The sequence below is a fragment of the Nomascus leucogenys genome, chromosome X (genome assembly GCF_006542625.1).
Source record: "Nomascus leucogenys isolate Asia chromosome X, Asia_NLE_v1, whole genome shotgun sequence".
Classification (NCBI taxonomy): domain Eukaryota; kingdom Metazoa; phylum Chordata; class Mammalia; order Primates; family Hylobatidae; genus Nomascus; species Nomascus leucogenys.
In genome coordinates, this window is record NC_044406.1 from 44,889,672 (window position 1) to 44,914,039 (window position 24,368).

Here is a 24,368-nt window from a genome sequence, read left to right on the forward strand (position 1 = left end):
AAACTTAGACCATGTAGCTATTCTCGCATATGTATTTTTTCATATGAACTTTAGTATCAACTTGTTTAGGTCCAGAAAAAAAGCTTATTGGTATTCTTACTGAAAGTTGGTAAGTTTAGAACATAACATAGGAAGGAGAATTGACATCTTCATGATATTGACTTGACCTATCTGTGAGAGCCACCATTTATGTAAGATAATATAAACAGAGGTTCCAAGGATCAGGACATGGATATCTTTAGGGGCCATTATTCTTCTCACCACAAGTACTATTTACAATAATGCCAAAGAAGGCCAGGTGCAGTGGCTCACGCCTGTAATCCCAGCACTTTGGGAGGCCAAGGCAGCCGGATCACTTGCGGTCAGGAATTCGAGACCAGCCTGAGCAACATGGTGAAACTCTGTCTCTACTAAAAATACAAAAATTAGCCAGGCGTGGTGGCAGGCGCCTGTAATCCCAGCTACTCAGGAGGCTGAGGCACGAGAATAGCTTAAACCCAGGAGGCAGAGGTTTCAGTGAGCTGAGGTCAGGCCACTGCACTCCAGCCTGGGCGACAGAGCAAGATTCAATCTAAAAATAAAATATAAAATAAAATAAAATAAATAAAAATAATAATAAAATAAAATAAAATAAAATACCAGAGAAATGAAATACTTAGGTGTAAATTTAACAAATATGTCCTAGATCTATGTGCTAAAAACTACAAAACAATGATGAAGGAAATAAAAGAGAGCTAAATATATGGAGATTTAGAAATGTATGGAGAACTGTGTTCATGGATTGGAAGACTCAATATTGTGAAGATGTCAGTACTCTAAAAATTTATCTATAGATTCAACACAATTCCAGTCCAAATCCCAGCAGGATTCTTTATAGATATCAGCATGGTGACTCTAAAACTTACATGGAGAGGCAAAGGAATTAGAATATTCAAAACATTTTTAAAAAATAAGAACAAAATTGGAAGATTCATGCTACTTAATTTTGAGACTTACTATAAAGCCACAGTAATCAAGACAGCGTGGTATTGGTGCAAGGATGGATACGTAGGTCAATGTAATAGAATAGAGAGTGCAGAAATTTACTCATACTTTTTACAAAAATTCACTTAAAATTAATCATAGACCTGGCTGGGCCTGGTGGCTCATACCTGTAATCCCAGCACTTTGGGAGGCCAAGGCGAGTGGATTGCTTGAGTCCAGGAGTTTGAGACCAGTCTGGGCAACATGGTGAAACTCTATCTCTACAAAAAATAAAATTAAAAAAAAATTAGCCAGGCATGGTGGCACATGCCTGGGAGATACTTGGGAGGCTGAGGTGGGAGGATGGCTTGAGCCTGGGAGGCGGATGTTGCAGTCAGCAGTGATCGCACCACTGCACTCCAGCCTGGGTGACAGAGCGACACCCTGTTTAAAAAAAAAATCAATCATAGACCTAAATATAAGATGTATAACTTTCAGAAGAAAACACAGAAGAAAGTCTTTGTTTTCTGGTGTTAGGCCGATAATTCTTAGATATGACACCAAAAGCACTATCCGTAATAGAAAAATTTGATAAGTTGGACTTCATGAAAATTATGAGCCGTTGCTCTGCAAAAGATGCTAAGAGGATGCAAAAACAATATACTGGGAGAAACTATTTGTAAATAACATATCTAACAAAGGACTTGTATCCAGAATATACAAAGAACTCTCAAAACAATGAGGAAACAAACAATCCAATATAAAAATGGGCAATAAACCGTGGAAGCAAAGAACCAGTAGGTGAAGATAAAGGCATCAGCGCATTTAAGGAATCTGCAAAGCAGACACTGGCTCCGGCAGCAAGTGTAACTGGCAGCAGGAGATGGCCAAGAGCACCCAGGGAAAAGGCCGAGCCCTAGAAGACCTGGCCGGCTTCAAAGACCCAGCACCAGGTCATGCTGAAGAATCAATGACTCATGACAAAACCACCAAAATACCCTGCAAATCACCATCAGAACTAGTAGACACTGCAACAAGCTCAAAGAAATGGCCCAGGGCTTGTGGCCAGAAAGTAGAAGTGAAAGAAGAGCTGTTAGCAGTTGGCAAGCTCACACAAACATCAGGGGAGACCGTGCACACCAATAAAGAACCAGCAGGTGAGGGCAAAGGCATGAAAGCCTTTAAGCAACCTGCAAAGCAGAAGCTGGACCCAGAAAATGTAACTGGTAGCAGCAGATTGCCAAGAGTGCCCAAGGAAAAGGCCCAACCCCTGGAAGATCTGGCCAGCTTCCAAGAGCTCTCTCAAACACCAGGCCACACTGAGGAACTGGCAAATGGTGCTGAAAGCTTTACAAGTGCTCCAAAGCAAGCACCTGACAGTGGAAAAACCTATAAAAATATCCAGAAGAGTTCTTCAGGCCCCTAAAGTAGAACCCGTGGGAGACCTGGTAGGCACCAGAGACCCTGTAAAGTCACAAAGCAAAAGCAACACCTCCCTGCCCCCACTACCCTTCAAGAGGGGATGTGGAAAAGATGAAAGTGTCACAGGAACCAAGAGGCCACACTGCATGCCTGCACCAGAGGAAATCATAGAGGAGCTGCCAGCCAGCAAGAAGCAGAGAGGGTTGCTCCCAGGGTGAGAGGCAAATCACCCGAACCCTTGGTCATCATGAAGAGAAGTCTGAGGACTTCTGCAAAAAGAATTGAACCTGCAGAAGATCTGAACAGCAATAACATGAAAACCAACAAAGAGGAATACGAATTACAAGACTCAGTCCCTAAAAATAAGGGAATGTCCCTGCTCTCCAGACACCAAAATAAGACTGATGTAGAACAGCAAATAACTGAGGTCAATTGTATTAGTAGAAAGAATTCAAATAAACTGAAATGAAAAGAAGCCCATGAAGACCTCCCAAGACATGGACATTCAAAATCCAGATGATGGAGCCCAGAAACCCATACCTAGGGGCAAAGTCAGTGAAAACAAAAGGTGCTTGAGGTCTGTTAGACAGAATAAGAGCTCCCAGCCTAAAGTGGCAGAGGAGAGCAGAGGGCAGAAGAGTGCAGGGGTTCTCGTGCAGAATCAGGAAGGGAAAGGAGAAGCAGGAAATTCAGACTCCATGTGTTTGAGATCAAGAAAGATGAAAAGCCAGTCTGCAGCAAGCACTTTGGAGAGTGAATATGCACAGAGTAACATGTAATGTCAAGAGGCGTGCAGAAAATCCAAAGAAGGCTGAGGGCTGGGCGCGGTGGCTCACGCCTGTAATCCTAGCACTTTGGGAGGCTGAGGCGGGCGGATCCCGAGGTCAGGAGATCGAGACCATCCTGGCTAACATGGCGAAACCGCATCTCTACTAAAAATACAAAAAATTAGCCGGGCGTGGTGGCAGGCGCCTGTAGTCCCAGCTACTTGGGAGGCTGAGGCAGGAGAATGGCGTGAACCCGGGAGGCGGAGGTTGCAGTGAGCCGAGATTGCTCCACTGCACTCCAGCCTGGGCAACAGAGGGAGACTCCGTCTCAAAAAAAAAAAAGAAGGCTGAGGACATTGTGTGCGTCAAGAGAATAAGAACCGGAAGTCACCGGGACAGTGAAGACATTTAACAAAGAAATCTAACTGGGAAAAATATAATAAAGTTAGTTTCGCGATAAGCAAAAAAAATGGGCAAAATATTTGAACAGCCATTTCACCAAAGAAGATATGCAGATGTCTATAAGGAAATGAACAAGCTGCTCAACATCAACAGTAAAATGCAAATTAAAGCCATAATGAAATACCACTGATGCACCTATTACAATGGCTTAAAAAAACTGACAATACCAATTGCTGGCCAGGCGGTAGAACAACTGGAACATTCATACATTGCTAGTGGGAATGCAAAAATGGTTCAGCCACTTTGGAAAAACAGTTCGGCAGGTTTTTAAAATAAAGTTAAAAATATACTTACCACATGTTCCACCAATTCCATGCCTACATATTTCCTTAAAAGAAATGAAAACTTATGTTCACACAAAATCCTATATGCAAATGTTGATAGCAGCTTTAGTCATAATTGCTAAAAATTGGAAGCAACTGGTGAATGGAGAAACAAATTGTGATCAACCATACAATGGAACGCTACTCGGCAATAAAAAGGAACAGACTATTGATACACACAATGACACGTGTGGCTGAATCTCAAATACATTATTCTGTGAGAAAGAAGCCGGCTCAAAAGTCTACATTCTGTATTATTCCATTTATATGACATTCTGGAATATGCATAAGTATATCGACAGAGAACAGATTAGTCTTTCCAGGGATTAAGCACAGAGTAGAGGAATCAACCATAACAGGACAGCATTAGGTAGTTCTTTGGGGGGAATTAGATTTCTTCTGCATCGTGACTGTGGTAGTAGTTACATGGCTTGGTGAGTTTGTCAAAATTCATAGAACTATACACCAAAAAAGAATGAAATTTACTGAAGATAAATTTTAAAATAAAATAAAACAAACCCCAGGTATTCATGGCTCTACTTCCAGTGCCCAAGCTGCCTTGAGCTTCTGAGCTCTAATGGATGAAAACGTGGGTATAGGGTTTGCCTGCAAGCCTTGTCCAAGCTCTGTGATTTCACTCACATTATAGGTTGAGTTCTCTGGGAAGCAGATTCTGAGATGGAGATTAGCACCCAGGATATCTTTTTGTTTTGTTTTTTTTTTTTGAGATGGAGTCTCGCTCTGTCACCCAGGCTGGAGTGCAATGGCACGATCTCTGCTCACTGTAACCTCTGCCTCCCAGGCTCGAGCGATTCTCCTGCCTCAGCCTCCCAAGTAGCTGGGATTACAGGCACCCACCAGGACACCCGGCTAATTTTTGTATTTTTAGTAGAGATGGGGTTTCACCATGTTGGCTAGGCTGGTTTCAAACTCTGCACCCAGGAGATTTATTAGAGAGGGCCCTTGGGGTCAACATCTATTGAAGGGAAGGGAAGGATGTAGGATTGGGCAGAGGGGGAAGTCAGGTGGCAGCACAAGCCCAACATTGTCTCTCTTGGTCTACCACATGGTGATCTTTGAAGATGAGGTGGTTATTCGGAGTTGTCGCTTGTTGAGGGGAGAGGGCTGGGCCCCCTGTTTTTTAGCTATTAGATGCAGGCTGACCCCTAGAAGGATGCAACTTTGGGTGAGGCAGCTCTTTTTAGCCAAGGCAACCACTGAAGTTGCTGACAGCTGAGGGTTTTCTGTGGGCACCGCTCCCAGCAGCTGGAGAATACTTCCTTTATTCCAGAAGGAGAATCTGGACAGCATCTACCACAGTTCCTGACCACTTCAAAGGAGGAGGTATTCCAATCTTTTTTACTACCTCCCAGAGGGCAGAAATGGTGATTTCCTGTTGAAATCCAATGGCAGGACACTTACCAGGTCCTTTTGAGTTTTCTAATAAAAACATAAATCAATAAACAAACATATTTTCTGGGCAAAGAGTGGCTTCTCACAGGAATTTTTTCTGATTTTACACATTTTTCTTCCTTGTGATTATATGTATAATTTATTTTATGAGAAGGAAAACATAAATTGTAATAGAACTTGGTTTTAGTCTTTTTTTTTTTCAGAGATGGGTACTCATTCTGATGCCCAGACTGGAGTGCAGTGGCGGCAATCATAGCTTACTGCAGCCCCAATCTCTGGGGCTCAAGCGATCCTCCCACCTCAGCCTCCCAAGTAGCTGGGACCACAGGCATGTGCCAACACACCTGGCTAATTTTATTTTTGTAGAGATGGGGGTCTCACTATTTTGCCCAGGCTGGTCTTGAACTCCTGGGCTTAAGCGATCCTCCTGCCTTAGCTTCCCAAAGTGCTGGGATTACAGGCATGCGCCACCGCCCCCAGCCACGTTTGTTAATTTCAACATTTTCTTAACAAAAAGGAAAATTAATTACATGGTGTAGGTCAGGCATCTTTTATAACACTCTTACTTCTTCACATTCTTAAAATGTTGACTTTCTAATGTGAAGACTGGACAGGCTTCCAAACTCTGGTCAAAGTGGGGCAAGGATTACTCTGGAAAGATTGTTAGGATATCACTGTATACCACTCCATCTCCCATGAGTATACAAGTTGTGCTGTGAGAGGAGTTTCTCACCATCTTTCGTACTTAAACATGGTTTCATTTCTTGCTCCTCCTTAATCCTCTTCATAGCCTCTACCTAACCTAAAATATTGGGAATCCAAGGTTCCATGCTGGGCCCCCGCTTCTTGTACTCAACCACCTGAGATTTTCAATTCCCATGGCTTCTCCCAACAAGTTCACATTATTCACTCTTAAATATCATCTGCAGGCCGGGTATGGTGGCTCATGCCTGTAATCTCAGCACTTTGAGAGGCTGAGGCAGGTGGATCACCTGAGGTCACGAGTTCGAGACCAGCCTGGCCAACATGGTGAAACCCCGTTTCCACTAAAAATACAAAAATTAGCCAGGCGTGGTGGTGCCTGCCTGTAATCCCAGCTACTTGGGAGGCTGAGGCAGGAGAATCGCTTGAACCCAGGAGGCGGAGGTTGCAGTGAGCCAAGATCACACCATTGCACTCTGGCCTGGGTGACAAGAGTGAAACTCCGTCCCTCCCCCACCCAAAGAAAAATCATCTCCAGATTTATCTCCTGAACTCCAGTCAGTCTCATGTTTTCAATTCTGTCTCAGCACCTCTACCTGATGTCCCTCCAACCCAGGTGCCTCACATTCATCTTGTCCCCAACAAATTCTCTGCAAATCTGCTATTCCTCATGAATTTCTGTTTTGAATGTTATTATTACACAGCAAGATGCCAGAATTAGAAACCCTGCAGTCATCTTTGTGCATGCCTCTCCCTTTCTCGGGCACCACATCCAATCAGTCATCCTAGCCCCATAAGTCTACCATGCAAATCTCTCTTAAATATGCCTCCATCATTAACTCTCCCCCCAACAAGATGCCACCATTCATCAATCCACATTGTGCTTTTCCTTTCTAGCTTTGTGTGATCCATCATCTCTTAACTGGTCTTTCTGCTTCCATCCTCTATCATCTCCACACCTTCTTAAGAAGGCTATCTGGGGCCAGCAGAATCAAGTCCACACTCCTTAGGACACCTCATAAGGGTTTTTACAGTGCTGTCCTTATTCCTTGGCCTGCCTTCTAAGGATTTTCCCAGTCTGGCTCTCATCTACCTCTGCAGGCTCTTTCCACTGCTTCCTCTCTCTTCCTCCTCCGTCCTGTATCCCAATTCTGTTGGCACACTGACTGTTTAATACTGTGAGTTCTAGTCAGACTTTTCTGGGTTTCACAAAAATGCTGAACAGTTTGATGCTTCTATATCTGAGCTCAAGTTGTTCCATCTGCCTAAAATACCTTTTGTTCACATTTCAGTCTGTCATATCTCACTTAAATTTGAAGCTCACATATAAAGTTCATTCAACAGAATTAATGATTCATTTTCTAGGTTTCCACCTTGTACACACCTGCATTAAAAACATCTCCTATGGCCAGGCACGGTGGCTCATGCCTGTAATGCCAGCACTTTGGGAGGCTGAGGGGGGTGGATTACTTGAGGTAAGGAGTTCAAGACCAGCCTGGCCAACATGGTGAAACCCCATCTCTATTAGAAATACAAAAAAATTAGCCAGGCTTGGTGGTGGGTGCCTATAATCCCAGCTACTTGGGAGGCTGAGGCAGGAGAATCGCTTGAATCCAGGAGGCAGAGGTTGCGGTGGGCTGAGATTGCACCACTGCACTCCAGCCTGGAGGACAGAGTGAGATTCCGTCTCAAAAAGAAAGAAAACCTCTTACATTAGTGTTATGAATTTGTTTCTCTTTCTGGATGGACTGTGAGCTCAGCAAGAATACCTGAAAGACGAGAGATATCCAGTTGATGTTCTGTTTGAACTAGTGAATGAAATATCCCTGGGATAATTGGCACATTAAGTTGGGAATACTAATTACATATACCTAAGAATGAATTTTAATTATATGCTATACTCTCGGTTAGAAAGTAGGGAAGCAAACATTACTGTGTGAAGCTTAAAGGAAGGAAGAAATAATACTAAAGAAGGAATTTGAGAAACAGAGGAGTGAAGGTCCTGCATAGAAAAAAGGAGTGAAGAGAAATCAAAGGTGGACATTTTCTTAGAGACAGGGTCTCACTATGCTGTCCAGGCTGGTCTTGAACTCCTGGGCTCAAGCTACCCTCCCACCTCAGCCTCCCAAAGTGCTGGGATTACATGTGTAAGCCACCATGCTTGGCCTGAGATGGACATTAATTAAAGACAGATTTGCCCTCTTTAGCATTTTGTCCTTACTATTTTATTTTTGTAAATAGGTAGGCTGATGTGACCTGATGAGAAAATATCTAGTAAAAACACTGTGCAAACTAAGAATTGAAGACGTTGAAAAATTCTACTTTTTTTTTTTTTGAGACATAGTCTTGCTCTGTCACCCAGGCTGGAGTGCAGTGGTGCGATCTCGGCTCACTGCAACCTCCACCTCCCAGGTTCAAGTGGTTCTCCTGCCTCAGTCTCCCAAGTAGCTAGGATTACAGGCACCTGCCAACATGCCCAGCTAATTTTTGTATTTTTTTAGTAGAGATAGGGTTTCACCATGTTGGCCAGGCTGGCCTCGAACTCCTGACCTCAAGTGATCTGCCCACCTCAGCCTCCAAAGTGCTGGGATTACAGGCGTACAGTGCTGGCATTACATGCCTGGCCTGAAAAATTCTACTTTCTATATTAGTTATTTTTTTATTGTTCTTAGTCTTCTTTTCATAAATGTTACTTTTTTAAAAACATGCTCTACATGTTCAGAGAAACTTTCCTAGGAAGGAACTATAGAAATGATCCCTTGCTGGGCATGGGGGCCCACACCTGTAATCCCAGCACTTTGGGAGGCTGAGGAAGGAGGATTGCTTGAGCCCAGGAGTTTGAGATCAGCCTGGGCAAGACAGTGAGACCCTGTCTCTACAGAAAAATTTAAAAAATAGCCCAGTGTGATGCTGTGTGCCTGTAGTCCCAGCTACTCAGGAAGCTGAGGTGGGAAGATTGCTTGAACCTGGGATGTCAAGGTGCAGTGAGCCATGATGGCACTATTGCACTCCAGCCTGGATGACAGAGTGAGGCCCTGTCAAAAAAAAAAGTAAAGAAAAGAAAAGAAAAAGAAATGACCCCTGAATGCATAGTCTTTAAATGTTACTTCCTGATGAATGCCTTTTTGTAAATGAATTCAAGATGTAGATAAATGAGAAATGAAGTAGAGACAATTATATTTCAGTTATATAGCTCACTCATCCATTTGGATAATTTTTCCATATTCTATAAAATGTCACCATCTGCTGGGGGAAGAAAAGATGTACAATTCAACTTGGTTGCATAAGTGGTATTTCAAATCAACATGATTACTTAGAACTATAGAACTTTTCTTTAGCAAGATGATTACACTAGCTCAGCTGGTGAAAAATTACCAGAACACATAGGCAAATACTATTCACCACTGTACTTTGTTTGAGGATATTCTTTCTCCAATGGGCAATTCAGATCAATTATCCTTTAAAATGTTTTAACAAGTAGCACTTTTTGTTTGTTTGTTTTTTGAGACGAGTCTCACTCTGTCGCCCAGGCTGGAGTGCAATGGTGCAATCTCGGCTCACTGCAACCTCTGCCTCAGCCTCCTGAGTAGCTGGGATTATGGCACACACCATCATGCCCGGCTAATTTTTGTATTTTTATAGAGACGGGGTTTCACCATGTTGGCCAGGCTGATCTTGAACTCCTGACCTCAAGTGATCCTCCTGCCTCGGCCTCCCAAAGTGCTGGGATTACAGGCGTGAGCCACCTCGCCCAGACTCCTTTTCCATTTTCTATTCATGTGTTCTCTTTTACATATGTACACTTTTACATATTTTACAAATAGCAGTTTGTGGGGATATTTTTTATTAGAGACATTGTAATCATCCAGTGGGTCCTTCTGTTAGAATAGGTAGCTAGGCAGACATGAACAGGGCAGGAGAAGGCCCCCAAATCCCCAGGCAACCATCAGGTGATGGTCAGGTAGTTGTTAAACTGTCTCGCTAAAATAACAATTGGTCGCAGCTGGCACCAGAGAATGGCAATCTCCCAATGGATAGAAACACCTGAAGCTGGTAATGAGCAACTTCCAAATAGGATATCAGGAGTTAGGCAAACGGGCTCAAGTATGTGCACTAAGAGGCAAAATGGCGGAGTTTAACTGGTGTATGACATTCCTCTAGGAACGCTTGACTGGTAAGGGAAAAATGCCTCAAATGAGCATGTGCCTAACTTTAGTAAACACACTGCACGTGCAGCCTCATCCAAGTGCTGACAGGCCATGGTGCATGCAGACAGCCCACTCCAAGGAAAAATAGGAGAAATGGAAATCTCAGAACCATGCCAGCATATAAAACAAGTCAAGGGCTGAACAGCACACTTGGATCTCTCAAGTTGCCCACTTGACCCTCTTCCAAGTGTACTTTACTTCCTTTAGTTCCTGCTCTAAAACTTTTAAATAAACTCTCACTCCTGTTCTAAAACTTGCCTTGGTCTCTCACTCTGCCTTCTGCCCCTTGGCCAAATTCTTTCCCCTGAGGGGGCAAGAACCGAGTTTGCTGTAGACCTGTTGGATTCGCTGCTGGTAACACCTCCTGCCCACTGCACAGACAAAATCAATTTATTGAGACCATGGCATTGCAATAAAGAGTTTGGCTGGGTGTGGTGGCTCACACCTGTAATCCCAACACTTTGGGAGGCTAAGACAGGTGGATCACTTGAGGCCAGGAGTTCAAGACCAGCCTGGCCAACATGGTGAAACCCTGTCTCTACTAAAAATACAAAAAATTAAGGCCGGGCATGGTGGCTCATGCCTGTAATCCCAGCAATGTGGGAGGCCAAGGCAAGTGGATCACCTGAGGTCGGGAGTTCAAGACCAGCCTGGCCAATATGGTGAAATCCCATCTCTACAAAAATACAAAAATTAGCCGGGCATGACGGCATGTATGTGCCTGTAATCCCAGCTACTTGGGAGGCTGAGGTGGGAGAATCGCTTGAACCCAAGAGGCAGAGGTTGCAGTAAGCCAAGATCATGCCATTACACTCTAGCCTGGGTGACAGAGCGAGACTCAGTCTCAAAAAAAAATAGCCAGGCATGGTGGTGCATGCCCGTAGTCCTAGCTACTCAGGAGGCTGAGGGAGGAGAACCATTTGAACCTGGGAGGTAGAGGTTGCAGTGAGCCAAGATCATGTCACTGCACTCCAGCCTGGGTGATGGAGTGAGACTCCATCTCGAAAGAAAGAAAGAAAGAAAGAAAAGAAAAGAAAAGAAAAGAAAAGAAAAGAAAGAAAGAAAGAAAGAAAGAAAGAAAGAAAGAAAGAAATTAATTTAATTGACATGAGGCTAGCCACGCCACATGGGAGATGGAATTATTACTCAAATCAATCTCCCTGAAAACTCAGAAGTTAGGGTTTTTCAAGGATAGTTTGTTAGACAGGGGGCTGATTGGTTGGAAGTGCAATCATAGGGGTGTGGAAAATGGCCCTTGTGTGCCAAGTCTGCTTCTGGGTGGGGGCCATAAGACCAGTTGAGTCATGAGTCCATCTTGCCAGTCTGAGTGGAGCCATCCGGTCACTATAAATGCAAAAACCTGAAAAGACATCTCAAAAGGCCAATCTTAGGTTCTACAACAGTGATGTTATTTACAGGATTAACAGGGGAAGTTGCAAATCTTGTGGTCTCTGGAACAATGGCCATTAATCATTTAACTCCACCTACATCTTAGCAAAATTCAGGCCCCTTTCATCTTTCTTTTTTTTTGAGATGGAGTCTTGCTCTGTTGCCCAGGCTGGAGTGCAGTGGCACTATCTCGGCTCACTGCAACTTCTGCCTCCCTGGTTCAAGCGATTCTCCTGCCTCAGCCTCCTGAGTAGCTGGGACTACAGGCACTGGCCACCACGCCCGGCTAATTTTTGTAATTTTAGTAGAGATGGGGTTTCATCATATTGGTCAGGCTGGTCTCGAATGCCTGACTTCAGGTGATCCACCCACCTTGGTCTCCCAAAGTGTTGGGATTACAGGGGTGAGCCACCGTGCCCGGCCTCATTAGTTTTACAAAGGTGCTTTAGTTTTGGGGAAGGGCTATTATCATCTAAATTGCAAACTGCATTTCGCCCAAAGTTAGCTTGGCCCATGCCCAGGGATGACCAAGGACAGTTTAGAGTTTAAAGGCAAGATGGGGGTTGCTTGGATCAGATCTCTTTCACTGTCATAATTTTCTCACTGTTAAAATTTTTGCAAAGGCAGTTTCAATATCACCTCTCTTCTTAAGTGTTGCAAATATTCTTCCCAGTCTATAACTTGTCTTTTGATTTCCTATGGCATATGAGGACTAAACTCTGATCTTGAAATTCCTATCTAAGGGGCCTGGGGAGTCATGCCCTACAAACTATAAAAATCTAATTAGATTTTTAAAATTAAACTGACGCAACGTGGCTTACTTTCCAACCTGACTCTGGTATAGCATCACATGATAGATAGCAGACACTGAAGGAAACCAAATTATTTTATCCCAAAATATATTTCTTTGACATATTTTAAAATGGCTGCCACAGGGCCAACACATTGAAATGGCTCTGCAAAGCTGCCTTTTGCAGTGGAAATTTGCATTGGTAGAGAATCTCCATTAATGCACCCAGGCCTTCCCTTTCTAGGCTTTTTCCAGATCTAGGAGAGATTAATTGTGAGTCTGACATCTTTAAGGTCTGAAAGAGACATTTACCATCTATTCTCTCTGAGGGCTGCTACTTAGGAACCTTCATCTACATAACAAGGTCCTCAGCCCCCATAACCCCCTTATCTTAACTCAAGCATTCCTTTCTACTGACTTCATGTCTTCAGACAACAGCTTAATTCTCTCAACCAATTGTCATCTAAAGAATACCTAAAACCCGGCCAGGTGCGGTGGCTCATGCCTGTAATCCCAGCACTTTGGGAGGCCAAAGCAGGCAGATCACCTGAGGTCAGGAGTTCCAGACCAGCCTGACCAACATGGAGAATCCCCACCTCTACTAAAAATACAAAATTATCTGGGTGTAGTGGCGCACACCTGTAATCCCAGGAGGCTGAGGCAGGACAATCCCTTGAGCCTGGGAGGCAGAGGTTGCAGTGAGCTGAGATCATCAGGAGGCTGAGGCAGGAGAATCCCTTGAGCCTGGGAGGCAGAGGTTGCAGTGAGCTGAGATCATGCCACTGCAATCCAGCCTGGGTGACAGAGTGACACTGTCTCCAATATATATACATTTTAAATGAAGTCTAGGATTTATTTTATGGCTTCAGGGTTGTCCTTCTGGTTTATGCTCCACCATGATGTTATATAATATTCATATATATATATATAAAGTTTATTTATTTGAGATAGAGTCTCACTCTGTCACCAGGCTGGAGTGTAGTGGCATCATCTCTGCTCACTGCAACCTCCGCCTCCTGGGTTCAAGTGATTCTTCTGCCTCAGCCTCCCGAGTAGCTGGGACTACAAGCAGGTCCCACCACGCCCAGCTAATTTTTGTATTTTTAGTAGAGACAAAGGTTCACCATGTTGGCCAGGTTGGTCTCAATCTCCTGACCTCGTGATCCACCTGCCTCGGTCTCTCAAAGTGCTGGGATTATAGGCGTGAGCCACTGCACCTGGCCCATATATATTTTATTATTTTTCATATTTAATTTTAATCCACTTGGAGTTTGTCATTATATATAATATGTAGGGGTCCAGGATTTTTTCCTTACAGATTTACATCACATCAATCCTATCAATTTTCACAAACTGAAAACACCTTTATATTTAATTTTCTATACATACATGGATATACATTGGAACTCTGCCTTCTACTGACATTTTTGTCAACCATTATAACTTAGCATTAAGTAGGTTTATAATTTTTTTTTGCAGCAGGGTCTCACCCTGTTGCCCAGGCTGGAGTGCAGTGGCATGATCATGCCTCACTGCAGCCTCAAACCTCTGGTGCTCAAGTGACTCTCCCACCTTAGCTTCCTAAGTAGCTGGGACTACAGGCACACACCACCATGCCCAGATTTTTTTTTTTTTTTGGTAGTGATGAGGTCTTACTATGTTGCCCAGGCTGGTCTCAAACTCCTAGGTTCAAGCCATCCTCTCACCTCAGCCTCCCAAAGTGTTGGGATTATAGGCGTGACCCACCATGCTTGGCCTCTCTCAACTTATTTTTTCATACTTTTTAAGCTAAACATCAGACATTTAGTCTTCCATGTCTTGGGTGCAACTGAGTGGGGATGGTGTTGTGGACAGTAAAGGAATTTTGCCAAAACAGTCATAGGTAAAGAAAGGCAGATTTATCAGAGAAAGTATGAAGATATGTTGTAAGGGTTCAATGGGCGGCACAGCAGAGAAGAGCCTGTCTGAGAGGCAGGGGCTGGAGGTTTTAAGTTTTATAAGGTTGTGCTGGAAAGGCTACATGCAAAACAAGGTATTTGGGAACAGGATGTGTGCCAGCAGGTTGTCTGCAATTAGCCATCTATAAAACAATTGTTCTCTCTCACCTGGGACCCCTTCCTTCTTGTTGCTTACTTATCAGGACTCCACATTCCATATATTCTGATTCTGGATTTGTTTCAGTGATCTCTTTAATTCTGCTCTATGCCACATTATTTACTTTAGTTTATAATGCCCTCTAATATCTTGTAAGATGAGTCTTCCCATGTTACCTCTATCCACCAAATACTCTTAGTTGCTCATATAATTTTTTCTGCCAATTAAAATGAAGTATAATTGTACTATAGGCCCCTGATCGCATTTAGCATATTGGTTAAATTGCCTTAAATCTATCGATTAGGCTTAGGGACGATTTGGGTTTTACGGTATTAAGTCTTCACTAAGGAGTACAGTTTATTTTCCTTTATACAGATGATGTCCAACCTTCTTAGGCTTATTTATACTTGTGTTCTTGCTTTTTGAATTGCATCATTTTTCCTGCTATATATATTTTACTAGTCATCATTCACATGTACATTACAGCTAATCCAGATACTACAAAGCCCATAGTTGGTATCTAGCTAGGTAATAGCCACAATACCATTTTCATTTCAGAAAAGAAAGTGATAATGCAAAGGTGGCCTGGAGACACAGAGGGAAAAAGGAACCTGGAAGATAGTATGCTAAATGAAATAAACTAGACACAGAATGACAAATACTGCATTATCTCACTTAAAGGTGAAATCTTAAAAAGTTGAACTCACAGAAACAGAGAGTAGAACAGTGGTTACCAAGGACTGGGGATGCAGGAGTGGGAGACAGGAAATGGAGAGATGTTAGTCAAAAAATAAAAACATTCTTTTTTTTTTTTTTTGGAGTCTTGCTCTGTCACCCAGGCTGGAGTGCAGTGGCACGATCTCAGCTCACTGCAACCTCTGCCTCCCAGGTTCAAATGATTTTCGTGCCTCTGCCTCCCAAGTAACTGGGACTACAGGTGCGCACCACCACACGTGGGTAATTTTTTTGTATTTTTAGTAGAGACAGAGTTTCACTATGTTTCCCAGGCTGGTCTGGAACTCCCGAGCTCTGGCAATCCACCCACCTTGGCCTCCCAAAGTGCTACGATTACAGACGTAAGCCACCACGTCCGACCTAAAAGGTAAAAACATTCTAAGATGAACAAGTTCTGCAGATCTAAGGTACAGTATGGGTGGTGATGGATGTATTAGTTGATTGTGGTAATTATTACACAATGCATACACATATCACATTTTAAAAACCCACTGTTTTAGGTATAAAAAAAAAGACATGTAGTTTTTAAAAAATGAAAGAAAAACACCGAGAAAAGATGAGGCAAGCATAACAAACCTAGTGGTTTTCATTTGAAGGCAGTGGTTTTTAAACAAAAGCATTTTCACAAAAGGAATGAGAACATCTCAGTATTACATATTTGATACCATTCTCAAATAAATTTAGTCACAATAAAACAAGGTTGCTTATGCAGAACCCTTGAAATACAATGTATGTAAAAATATTTTTACTATTGTGCTCAAGAATAGAGATTTTGAGGACAATTCTTACATATTTAAGAAGGAAAAACTTTAGTTAATACTCAGATTTTATTCAACATCAGAAAATACACAATGAAGAGAAAATCTACAATTTAAATCAGCTTGCAGATACATTTACTTCTGGATCACAACTTACTCAGCATTAGAAAATTCACGCTGGCTGGGCATGGTGACTCACCCTGTAATCCTAACACTTTGGAAGGCTGAGGGCAGGAAGAGGCCTTGAGTCCAGGAATTCCAGACCAGCATGGGCAACATAGCGAGACCCTATCTCTACAAAAAATTAAAAAAATTAGCCAGGTGTGGTGGCGCACACTTGTCCCAGCTACTCAGGAGGTTAAGGTGGCAGGGTCCTTTGAGGCCAGGGCCCTTTGAGCCGAGGCTAAAGTATGCTATGATCACGCCTCTAAATAGACACTGCATTCCAAACTAGGCAACATATGGCATCCTGTCTCTAAAATAAATAAATAAATAAGAAAATATTTGGCTGGGCGCAGTGGTTCACACCTGTAACCCCAGCACTTTGGAAGGCTGAGGCAGGAGGATCACCTGAGGTCAGGAGTTCAAGACCGGCCTGGCCAACATATAGTGAAACCCCGTCTCTACTAAAAATACAAAAATATTAGCTGGGCATGGTGGCGTGTGCCTGTAACTCCAGCCACTTGGGAGGCTGAGGCAGGAGAATTACCTGAACCCACGAGGTGGAGGTTGCAGTGAGCCAAGATCATGCCACTGCACTCTAGCCTGGGCAACAAGAGCCAATAACTCCATCTCAAAAAACAAAAAAAATTGGCTACATGCAGTGTTTTTATCACATTAACCGGTATTATGGTGAAGTTACCTTTTGAAAAGTCATCTGGCAAAAACAACTGTTTTTTTTTTTTTTGAGACGGAGTCTTGCTCTGTCGCCCAGGCTGGAGTGCAGTGGCGCAATCTCGGCTCACTGCAAGCTCGGCCTCCCGGGTTCACGCCATTCTCCTGCCTCAGCCTCTCCGAGTAGCTGGGACTACAGGCGCCCGCCACCATGCCCGGCTAATTTTTTGTATTTTTTAGTAGAGACGGGGTTTCACTGTGGTCTCGATCTCCTGACCTCGTGATCCACCCGCCTCGGCCTCCCAAAGTGCTGGGATTACAAGCGTGAGCCACCGCGCCCGGCCCAAAAACAACTGTTAACATCAGATGACAGTGACTTTGCCAAAGCATGATACTACTAGGGTAAAAATGACTGGAGATTGGCACAAAATGAGGAAAGGGGCTTCGTTTCTGAGAATACCAGCTCCACTCAACACTGGATACTCTCCTGCCTATGGAAATCCACAGGGGCAGTTGCAGAGAGTGCTGCATGTTTCATAGTGTTGGGATAGGACAATGAAAACTAACATTTACCAGGTACCTGCCATGGGCTATTCCTGAGCTTGAGGCTCTAAAGATGTTCCTTTGAACAATAACAACAGCCATCTAGGTTAGGTGGTCCTTAGCTATGGCAGAAAAGAGGGGACTGAGGCCCAAGAAGCTAGTAAGTGGTGGATTCCAGTCTTTTCTTCCAATGGATTAGTAGACACCAATGGCCCAGGCAGAGTGTTTCTTGATTTTTGAATACTAACATCATGAATAGCAAATGCTGGCATGGCCATAAGGGCATGCCCTGCATCTGGTCACATTCAAATCATCAGTCCCTTCTCTTTCTGCATAAACACTTGATCTTACAGAATCAGGATATGGAGAGATGCTGGCCAGGGACACAGATCAGGTGCTTCTGCAGTTTGCAGTTTCTCTACTGTCCTCAGGACATATTAACCCTATCATACTATTAACCCTTTTCTGCCTAGTGATAGTGATATCTGAAAAGGTTATCAAATCACCTCTCCTCTAGAAATAAATAGGTTGGTATCTCTAAACCTGGCCATCAGTAACACATGCACATGAAATTCTGAATGAGCAGTAATTCACTGCTCACATGTCCAAGGGAAAACAGGCTCTTTTCCTGGGACTTGTACAGGAGGCTTGGAGAGGGTCACTTCCCAGGGTCTGGCTGTATTGAGTTTGCAGATTTGGGTTGTAACTCATCCAAACTATCTGAGAAATGCAAGTTAACCTGAGAGGAGAAAGAGAAAGCGGAAAAACACTCATGTTCAAATGGAAATTAAATACGTGTCTGATAGATTCCACTAATGTCTTGGACACATCTATGAACAGTGTCTGGCACCAGCTGGCTCCAGCACAGAAGGGTTTGCTGTGTACCTGAGGGAGACTCTGTCATACTTGACCCAAGGAGGCCCGCTTGGTGACCAGGCAGGCATAGTAAGCACGGAGAACACACTTGGTCTCTTTCTCCCAGACCCAGACAGGAAACAGAAAACTTTCCTCAAGGTCACTACAGGCCTTTTTAGCAGGCCATGTTGCCACTGGCTGGCATTATCAGAGAAAACACCTCTCCGCTAAAAAGTAAAACCCAGATTCTCCCAGGGTGTCTAAGATCCTAGGAGACGGAGCCCCACCACTGGGTAGAGAACAATCAGAATGAGGCTTTCTTCCCTCACTTCGGGAGGTTGCTGGCTCTGAAGCCCGGCTCCAAAGCCCCTCTTCCAGGCCACTGCCCCGACTGAGCCAGACCTCTTGCTCTTAGGACGCTCTGAGCCAGGCCTAGGGCCCCGCTCCATGTGGCCTGCCTGGACCCTAGAGGGCCGCGCTCTGGAGCTGCCACTGATGCCAGAGGCGCGACTCTTTTTCCTATTCCTAGGAGCGGAAGACAGAAACAGTGGCCTTGGGCACAGAGGGGTGGGAACACCCCACGCCCACTGGAAGAGAACGAAGTGGAAGAAGGGATTTCGGCTTCGGAGCCGGCGGGGGCCTGGCCACTGGAAAGCCCGCGCGGAGTTCTCTCGCCTCTCGCCGCCTAGGTACGCCTCCCCGGACCTTTTGTGCGACTCACCGTTGGAAATGGTCACACATTCCTTCTCCGCTTAGAGCGAACACTGTCATAACCATTGAAGCGCGGGCCGAGGAGCGCCATATCGGCCATAGGCTTTGTTGCCCCGCCTTCAAAGCCACTGCGCGTGCGCATTGCTTTGACTTCACGTTCCCAGGGGACTGTGGGAAGCGGAAATGCTCGGCTGACCCTGAGGGTGGCGCTTCGTTCACACTGGCTGTTGTCATCTGCTCCTGAGGTTTCAGGCTCTCGGCAGTGAAGTAAGCGGGAGGGTGAGGTGGTGATGGTTTTGATCGGGGGAGGGGGGGCGGGAAGAATGACGGGAGTTTACGGGGCCGTGGGGTCATGGGGCCACGGGTGGGCGTCCTTGTGGGGATTGAGTGACACAGGCGGTGGGCGTGAGTGTTGGGGGCGAGGTTCGGGTCCAGCGAGTGACTAATTGATTGAGTCACTCAGCGCTTGTATCCTCACCCCGTGGTAACTGCCAGGCGCTCTTGCAAATGTTTCACATTAGCAGGAGCCCTGTGAGGTGTTACGATGATTATTTTCATGTTATAGAGAGAAAACGGTACAGTGTGGCTTGGCAAACTGTCCAAAGTCACGTAGGTAGCAAACCCGAGGAATCCTTTTTCTTTCTCTTTTCCTGTACTTTGTTTATCATGTTTATTGTTTCCAGTGTGTCTCTTCCTCCAGACTAGAAATCTGGAGCTGGGAATTTGAGATTTTGTTCACTGATGGATTTGCAACACGGAGAACCGGCTCGTGGAAGGCACTCATTTCTTCAGTGAATAAAAGTGGCACAGCAGTCAATCAGTTGGTTCCAAAGCCCGGACTCAGGAAGGCAGGGTTTCGCTCACTGAGGATAGTTGAGTTGTGCATGAATGTTAACTCTTAAAGCTAGAATGAGGCGTTGTCCCTCTTCTGTTGGATAAAAACCTTTGGGTTTTACTCAACTTCACTGCATGGAAGGGAACATAGCTGTTGCTAATTGAATCTCCCGTGGTCATTGTGTTTCCAGGGTCAGAGTGCAGACCTGAGACCACTGCTCACCGACTTCAGACTCCAGTTTATCTGTGCACCGGCTTCCTCACTTAGTCTCAGAAGACTTAGGCCGAGGCCTCAGAAGGAGGTGAGTTCCCTGGGTCACAGGCAGAGATCTGGTGCTATAGTGATGGCCCCAACTGGGGAGTGTTTATCTCTGAATCCCTTGGTCCTGCCACCTTGGACACTAGAGAGGTACGCTGAGCTGAGGCGAGTTGGAGGAGAAGCCTCAGCCCAGAGCCCAGACCCAGATCCTCAGAGCAGAGAAAGGAGGCTCACGGGACAGCAGGTCCTAGAAGAGCTGGACCCGTAGTGGCCTTTGTCCCTCACTTCAGCTGAGACAAAGCAAAGCTGGCTCAACTTCCAAGTGCCATGGAGGACCATGTGACAGTGCAGTTTGATTCCTGCTGGAGGAGGGACAGGTGAAAGTCACAGGTGGATGGAGGCATGGATGTCCCCCCATGGGGGCAGGTGCCCTGCTGTAGTACCTGCAAAGGCAGGATGAGGCTGGGAAGGATCACAGCCAGCCACAGAGGATTGGCCTCTCCTAGCACACCTATTTGTGCACCCCCGTGCTTCCTTCTCTTGCCATTGGCTATTTCTGAATTTGAGTCAGCCCCATACCATCAACCAGGCACCTGCTTCCAGGGGAAATGCTGAGTCTCCCTTCATCCTGATCAAAGTGCAGAAAATATATTTTTAGTTTATAGAATTTCAGAGTAGTCTCTAGGTATGCTGTCATCTAGCTCTGCTGCCTTATTTCAATGCTTAATGAAACTGGGTCTGAGAACATGACTTGTTAACCTACACGGAGCTGAACCCTGTTGTCCTGATGGTATCACAGTGATTGCTGCAGTAGGAAATGGTTACTCTGCACAGAAGCTCCTTGCTGGAACTTTCTTTTGAAAAACTGCCAAAGGAAGAGGAGCATGGCAATCAAAATGCAAATCATGGGAAAGGAGGAAGTGGTGGGGTGGGAGCAGGGTAGATGGCCAGAAAGGCGGATGCAGGGAAGCAGGCACAGTGGTTTTCAGCCCCTGACAGAACTGACAGTGCTTGGCTGTTACCCACCCAGCCCCACACCTCTCCTCCCCTGCGGCCCTTTGAGCCCTGGTTGGGCTCCTTCCTCCAAACCACATCAAGAGATCCTACTCATACACACTTGGAGAGTGTCTTTTCACCTCTAGGGCTCTGTTTGTTAAGAAGTGATTTTTAATAAATTTTAATTTTCATTTCATTAGTAATTAATATTCCTTGTCAAAAATGCAAATAAAGAAGAAAATTAAAATCACCAATCAATGTAACCAGTGTCAGCATTTGAATAAATGCTGTTTGAGGTCAGGCGTGGTGGCTCACGCCTGTAATCCCAGCACTTTGGGAGGCTGAGGCGGATGGATCACCTGAGTTCAGGAGTTTGAGACCAGCCTGACCAACATGGTGAAACCCCGTCTCTACTAAAAATACAAAAATAATTAGCTGGGCATGTTGGTGCATGCCTATAATCCCAGCTACTTGGGATGCTGAGGCAGGAGAATCACTTGAACCCAGGAGGTGGAGGTTGCAGTGAGCTGAGATCATGCCACTGCACTCCAGCTTGGGCAACAAGAGCAAAACTGCATCTCAAAAAAAAAAAAAAAAAAGAATAAATGCTGTTTGAGACTTCATATTTGTACATATTGCTTAACGAAAATGAGATTACACTGCAGTTGCTTTGTTGGAACCTCCTTTTAAACACCCAGGAACTGAAAACAAAGTTCAGAAACCATCTTTAAAGCCTGTGTAGTATGCTTGTTTTGCACGTGTCATATTTTTTTACTGAGTCCCCTTTGCTGCACATTTAGTTGCTTCCAAGATTTTTTTTATTTTTGAGCCAGGCTCTGACGTTTTCACACAGGCTGGAGTGCAGGGACGTGATCATGGCTCACTAACCTCGCACTCCTGGGCTCAAGAGACCCTCCCACCTCAGCCTTCTGAGTAGCTAGGACTACAGGCATGCACCACCACGCCAGCTAATTTTTTTAATTTTCAGTTTTGTAGAGACAAGGCCTTGCTATATTGTCCAGGCTGGCCTTGAACTGGCCTCAGTCAATCCTCCTTCAGCGCCCCGTGCATGCAGGGATTATAGGCAGATTTTTCATAGTGGAAATGACAACAGTGAACATTTTGCATCTTTGTGCTAGGAATAGAACTCTTGAGATAAAGGAGATGTTAAGTTGTTACTGGTTTCTGACATGTAGATGGCTTTGGACACAAGTCATACATCTGTCCAGTAAGGGAGACAAAGTTTCATGTGCAAAACCCACATGATCTTTGTAGCGTCCCATGGAATAGGCTGAAGCTACCAGCCTTTATTTTTAGATCATTCTTCCCAGGGTGCAAAGGTAATTATTATTAGGGTGGTGATGATGATCTTATGTCTATACCCACTGAACTCAACCCTTCTAATTCTGTCTTTGTAGATCTCCATCCTTTGCAAGAGCACAACAAGATGGCCATGTCCCAGGTGAGTTCTAATGTACCCCTACTTTTTTTCCAGTGAAATTGAGGCAGAGTTTGGAATCTATATAATAAACTTGAAAATACCAATTATCCCCTCTTCTCTGGCTGTTTTCTGTTCAACTTGTCCTCAGCCTCTGGTTTCTCTAATCCTTCCCCTCACCAGGAGAGAGGAAAAACAGAAAAAGATACCTCTCTTCACTTGTTCTTCCAGAAACTGTACCTCATCTTCTTCTCCTTCTCAGAGAAGAATTGTTTAAATACATAGATTCATCTTGCTTTTTCCTCTTTCTTCACTTCTAGATCGCTTGGTCTTTTTTTACTATGTTTAAGAGAATAAGTTTGTGTATAATGTTTTAATGTACATAGAAGAAACTAGTAGCCAATAAAGTTTCTATTTCTTCTCCCCCTAGTACCACGTTCCTCCTTAGAGATGTCCACTGTTGACAGTTGGGTGAAACTGTGGGGTAGTATGCATTTATGTCAGTTTAATGAACTAAAAACATACACATATGTATTGTTTTTTATGCTTTTACACAAATGGCATCATATTCCCATACCCATCTTGCTTTCTGAACCTGATTATATCCTGGGTGGTGTTCCTTGTCAATATATAAAGATTGTTTTAATTCCTATTTCATAGTATGCATGTATCATGTAACTATTTTTCTATTCACAGATATTTAGGTTTTTAATTTCTTTTTTTTTTTTTTTTTTTTTTTTTGTGACGGAGTTTCACTCTTGTTGCCCAGGCTAGAGTGCAATGGTGCGATCTCGGCTCACTGCAACCTCCGCCTTCTGGGTTCAAGTGATTCTCCTGCCTCAGCCAACCGAGTACCTGGGATTACAGGCATGTGCCACCATGCCCAGCCAATTTTGTATTTTTAGTAGAGACGAGGTTTCTCCATGTTGGTCAGGCTGGTCTCGAACTCCTGACCTGAGGTGATCCGTCCACCTCGGCCTCCCAAAGTGCTGGGATTACAGGTGTGAGCGACCGTACCTGGCCTTTTTTTTTTTTTTAATGGAGTTTTGCTCTTGTCGCCCAGGCTGTGGTGCAGTGGTGTGATCTCGGCTCAGTGCAACCTCTGCCTCCCAGGTTCAAGTGATTCTCCTATCTCAGCCTCCCAAGTAGCTGGGATTACGTGCACGTGCCACCACACCCGGCTAATATTTGTATTTTTAGTAGAGACGGGGCTTCACCATGTTGGCCAGGCTGGTCTCGCACTCCTGACCTCAGGTGATCTACCCACCTCATCCTCCCAAAGTGCTGGGATTACAGGCATGAGCCACTGCACCTGGCCTAATTTCTTTTTACTGTTGTATACAGTGCTTCATGAACAATTTTCTCTGTATCTACTTGCTCTGTAGTACCAGTGTTTATGGAGGTTATACCTGGAAGTTGGGTTTTGACTAAAAGGTACTGAGACTTAAATTTGCCCTCCGCAATCCTTCATGATTGCTTCTTTCACTAAATGTAAAGACTAGATAATTTCTGTGTTCCATTTTTCCAGGCTATTAAAGATGAAAAGGTACCCAGTTCATTTTGTGAAGCCACTTAACCTGAAATTTGAAGAGGATACTACAAAAAAGAAAATTATAGACCAGTTTCCCTTAAGAACATGGATGTCAAAATGTAAAAATATTCTGAATAGAGCATTAAAAAATTGAACATTTAAAAATAATGTATACACATAGTAAAAATTCAAATGAAAGCTTTGTTCAAGAAAAGGCAAAAAATAATTCTCCCATCCTCAAGATTCCTTCATTTTTTGGTACAGTCTTTCAGAGAATATGTATGCTTATCTGTCTGGATATATGAATCTCTTTTTTTTTTTTTTTGAGACAGAGTCTTGCT

At 44.2% G+C, this 24,368-nt stretch overlaps 2 protein-coding genes and 1 pseudogene across 4 annotated transcripts in view; 2 read left to right on the forward strand and 1 right to left on the reverse strand.

The window, feature by feature from the left end:
• The first annotated feature begins 1,933 nt into the window (after nt 1–1,933).
• On the forward strand, nt 1,934–3,564 carry LOC101176231 (annotated as a pseudogene).
• Nucleotides 3,565–17,159: 13,595 nt separating this feature from the next.
• On the reverse strand, nt 17,160–19,323 carry LOC115833213. Its single transcript, XM_030806504.1, has 2 exons — nt 18,980–19,323; nt 17,160–18,142 (listed from the first exon to the last, which is right to left on the reverse strand). The coding sequence occupies exons 1-2, from the start codon at nt 19,321–19,323 to the stop codon at nt 18,001–18,003; spliced, it is 486 nt and encodes a 161-aa protein (XP_030662364.1). The 3' UTR covers nt 17,160–18,000.
• Nucleotides 19,166–24,368, forward strand: part of ZNF674 (zinc finger protein 674) — a 46,296-nt gene continuing 41,093 nt past the window's right edge. For 2 of the 3 annotated variants that reach the window (XM_003271040.3, XM_012498840.2), the window contains exons 1-3: nt 19,166–19,236; nt 19,995–20,105; nt 22,477–22,520. In XM_003271040.3, coding sequence (XP_003271088.2) covers nt 22,506–22,520 — 15 coding nt within the window. In that variant the 5' untranslated portion in view covers nt 19,166–19,236; nt 19,995–20,105; nt 22,477–22,505. The remainder of the gene's footprint in view (nt 19,237–19,994; nt 20,106–22,476; nt 22,521–24,368) is intronic. The other variant, XM_012498841.2, reaches the window with a different exon arrangement.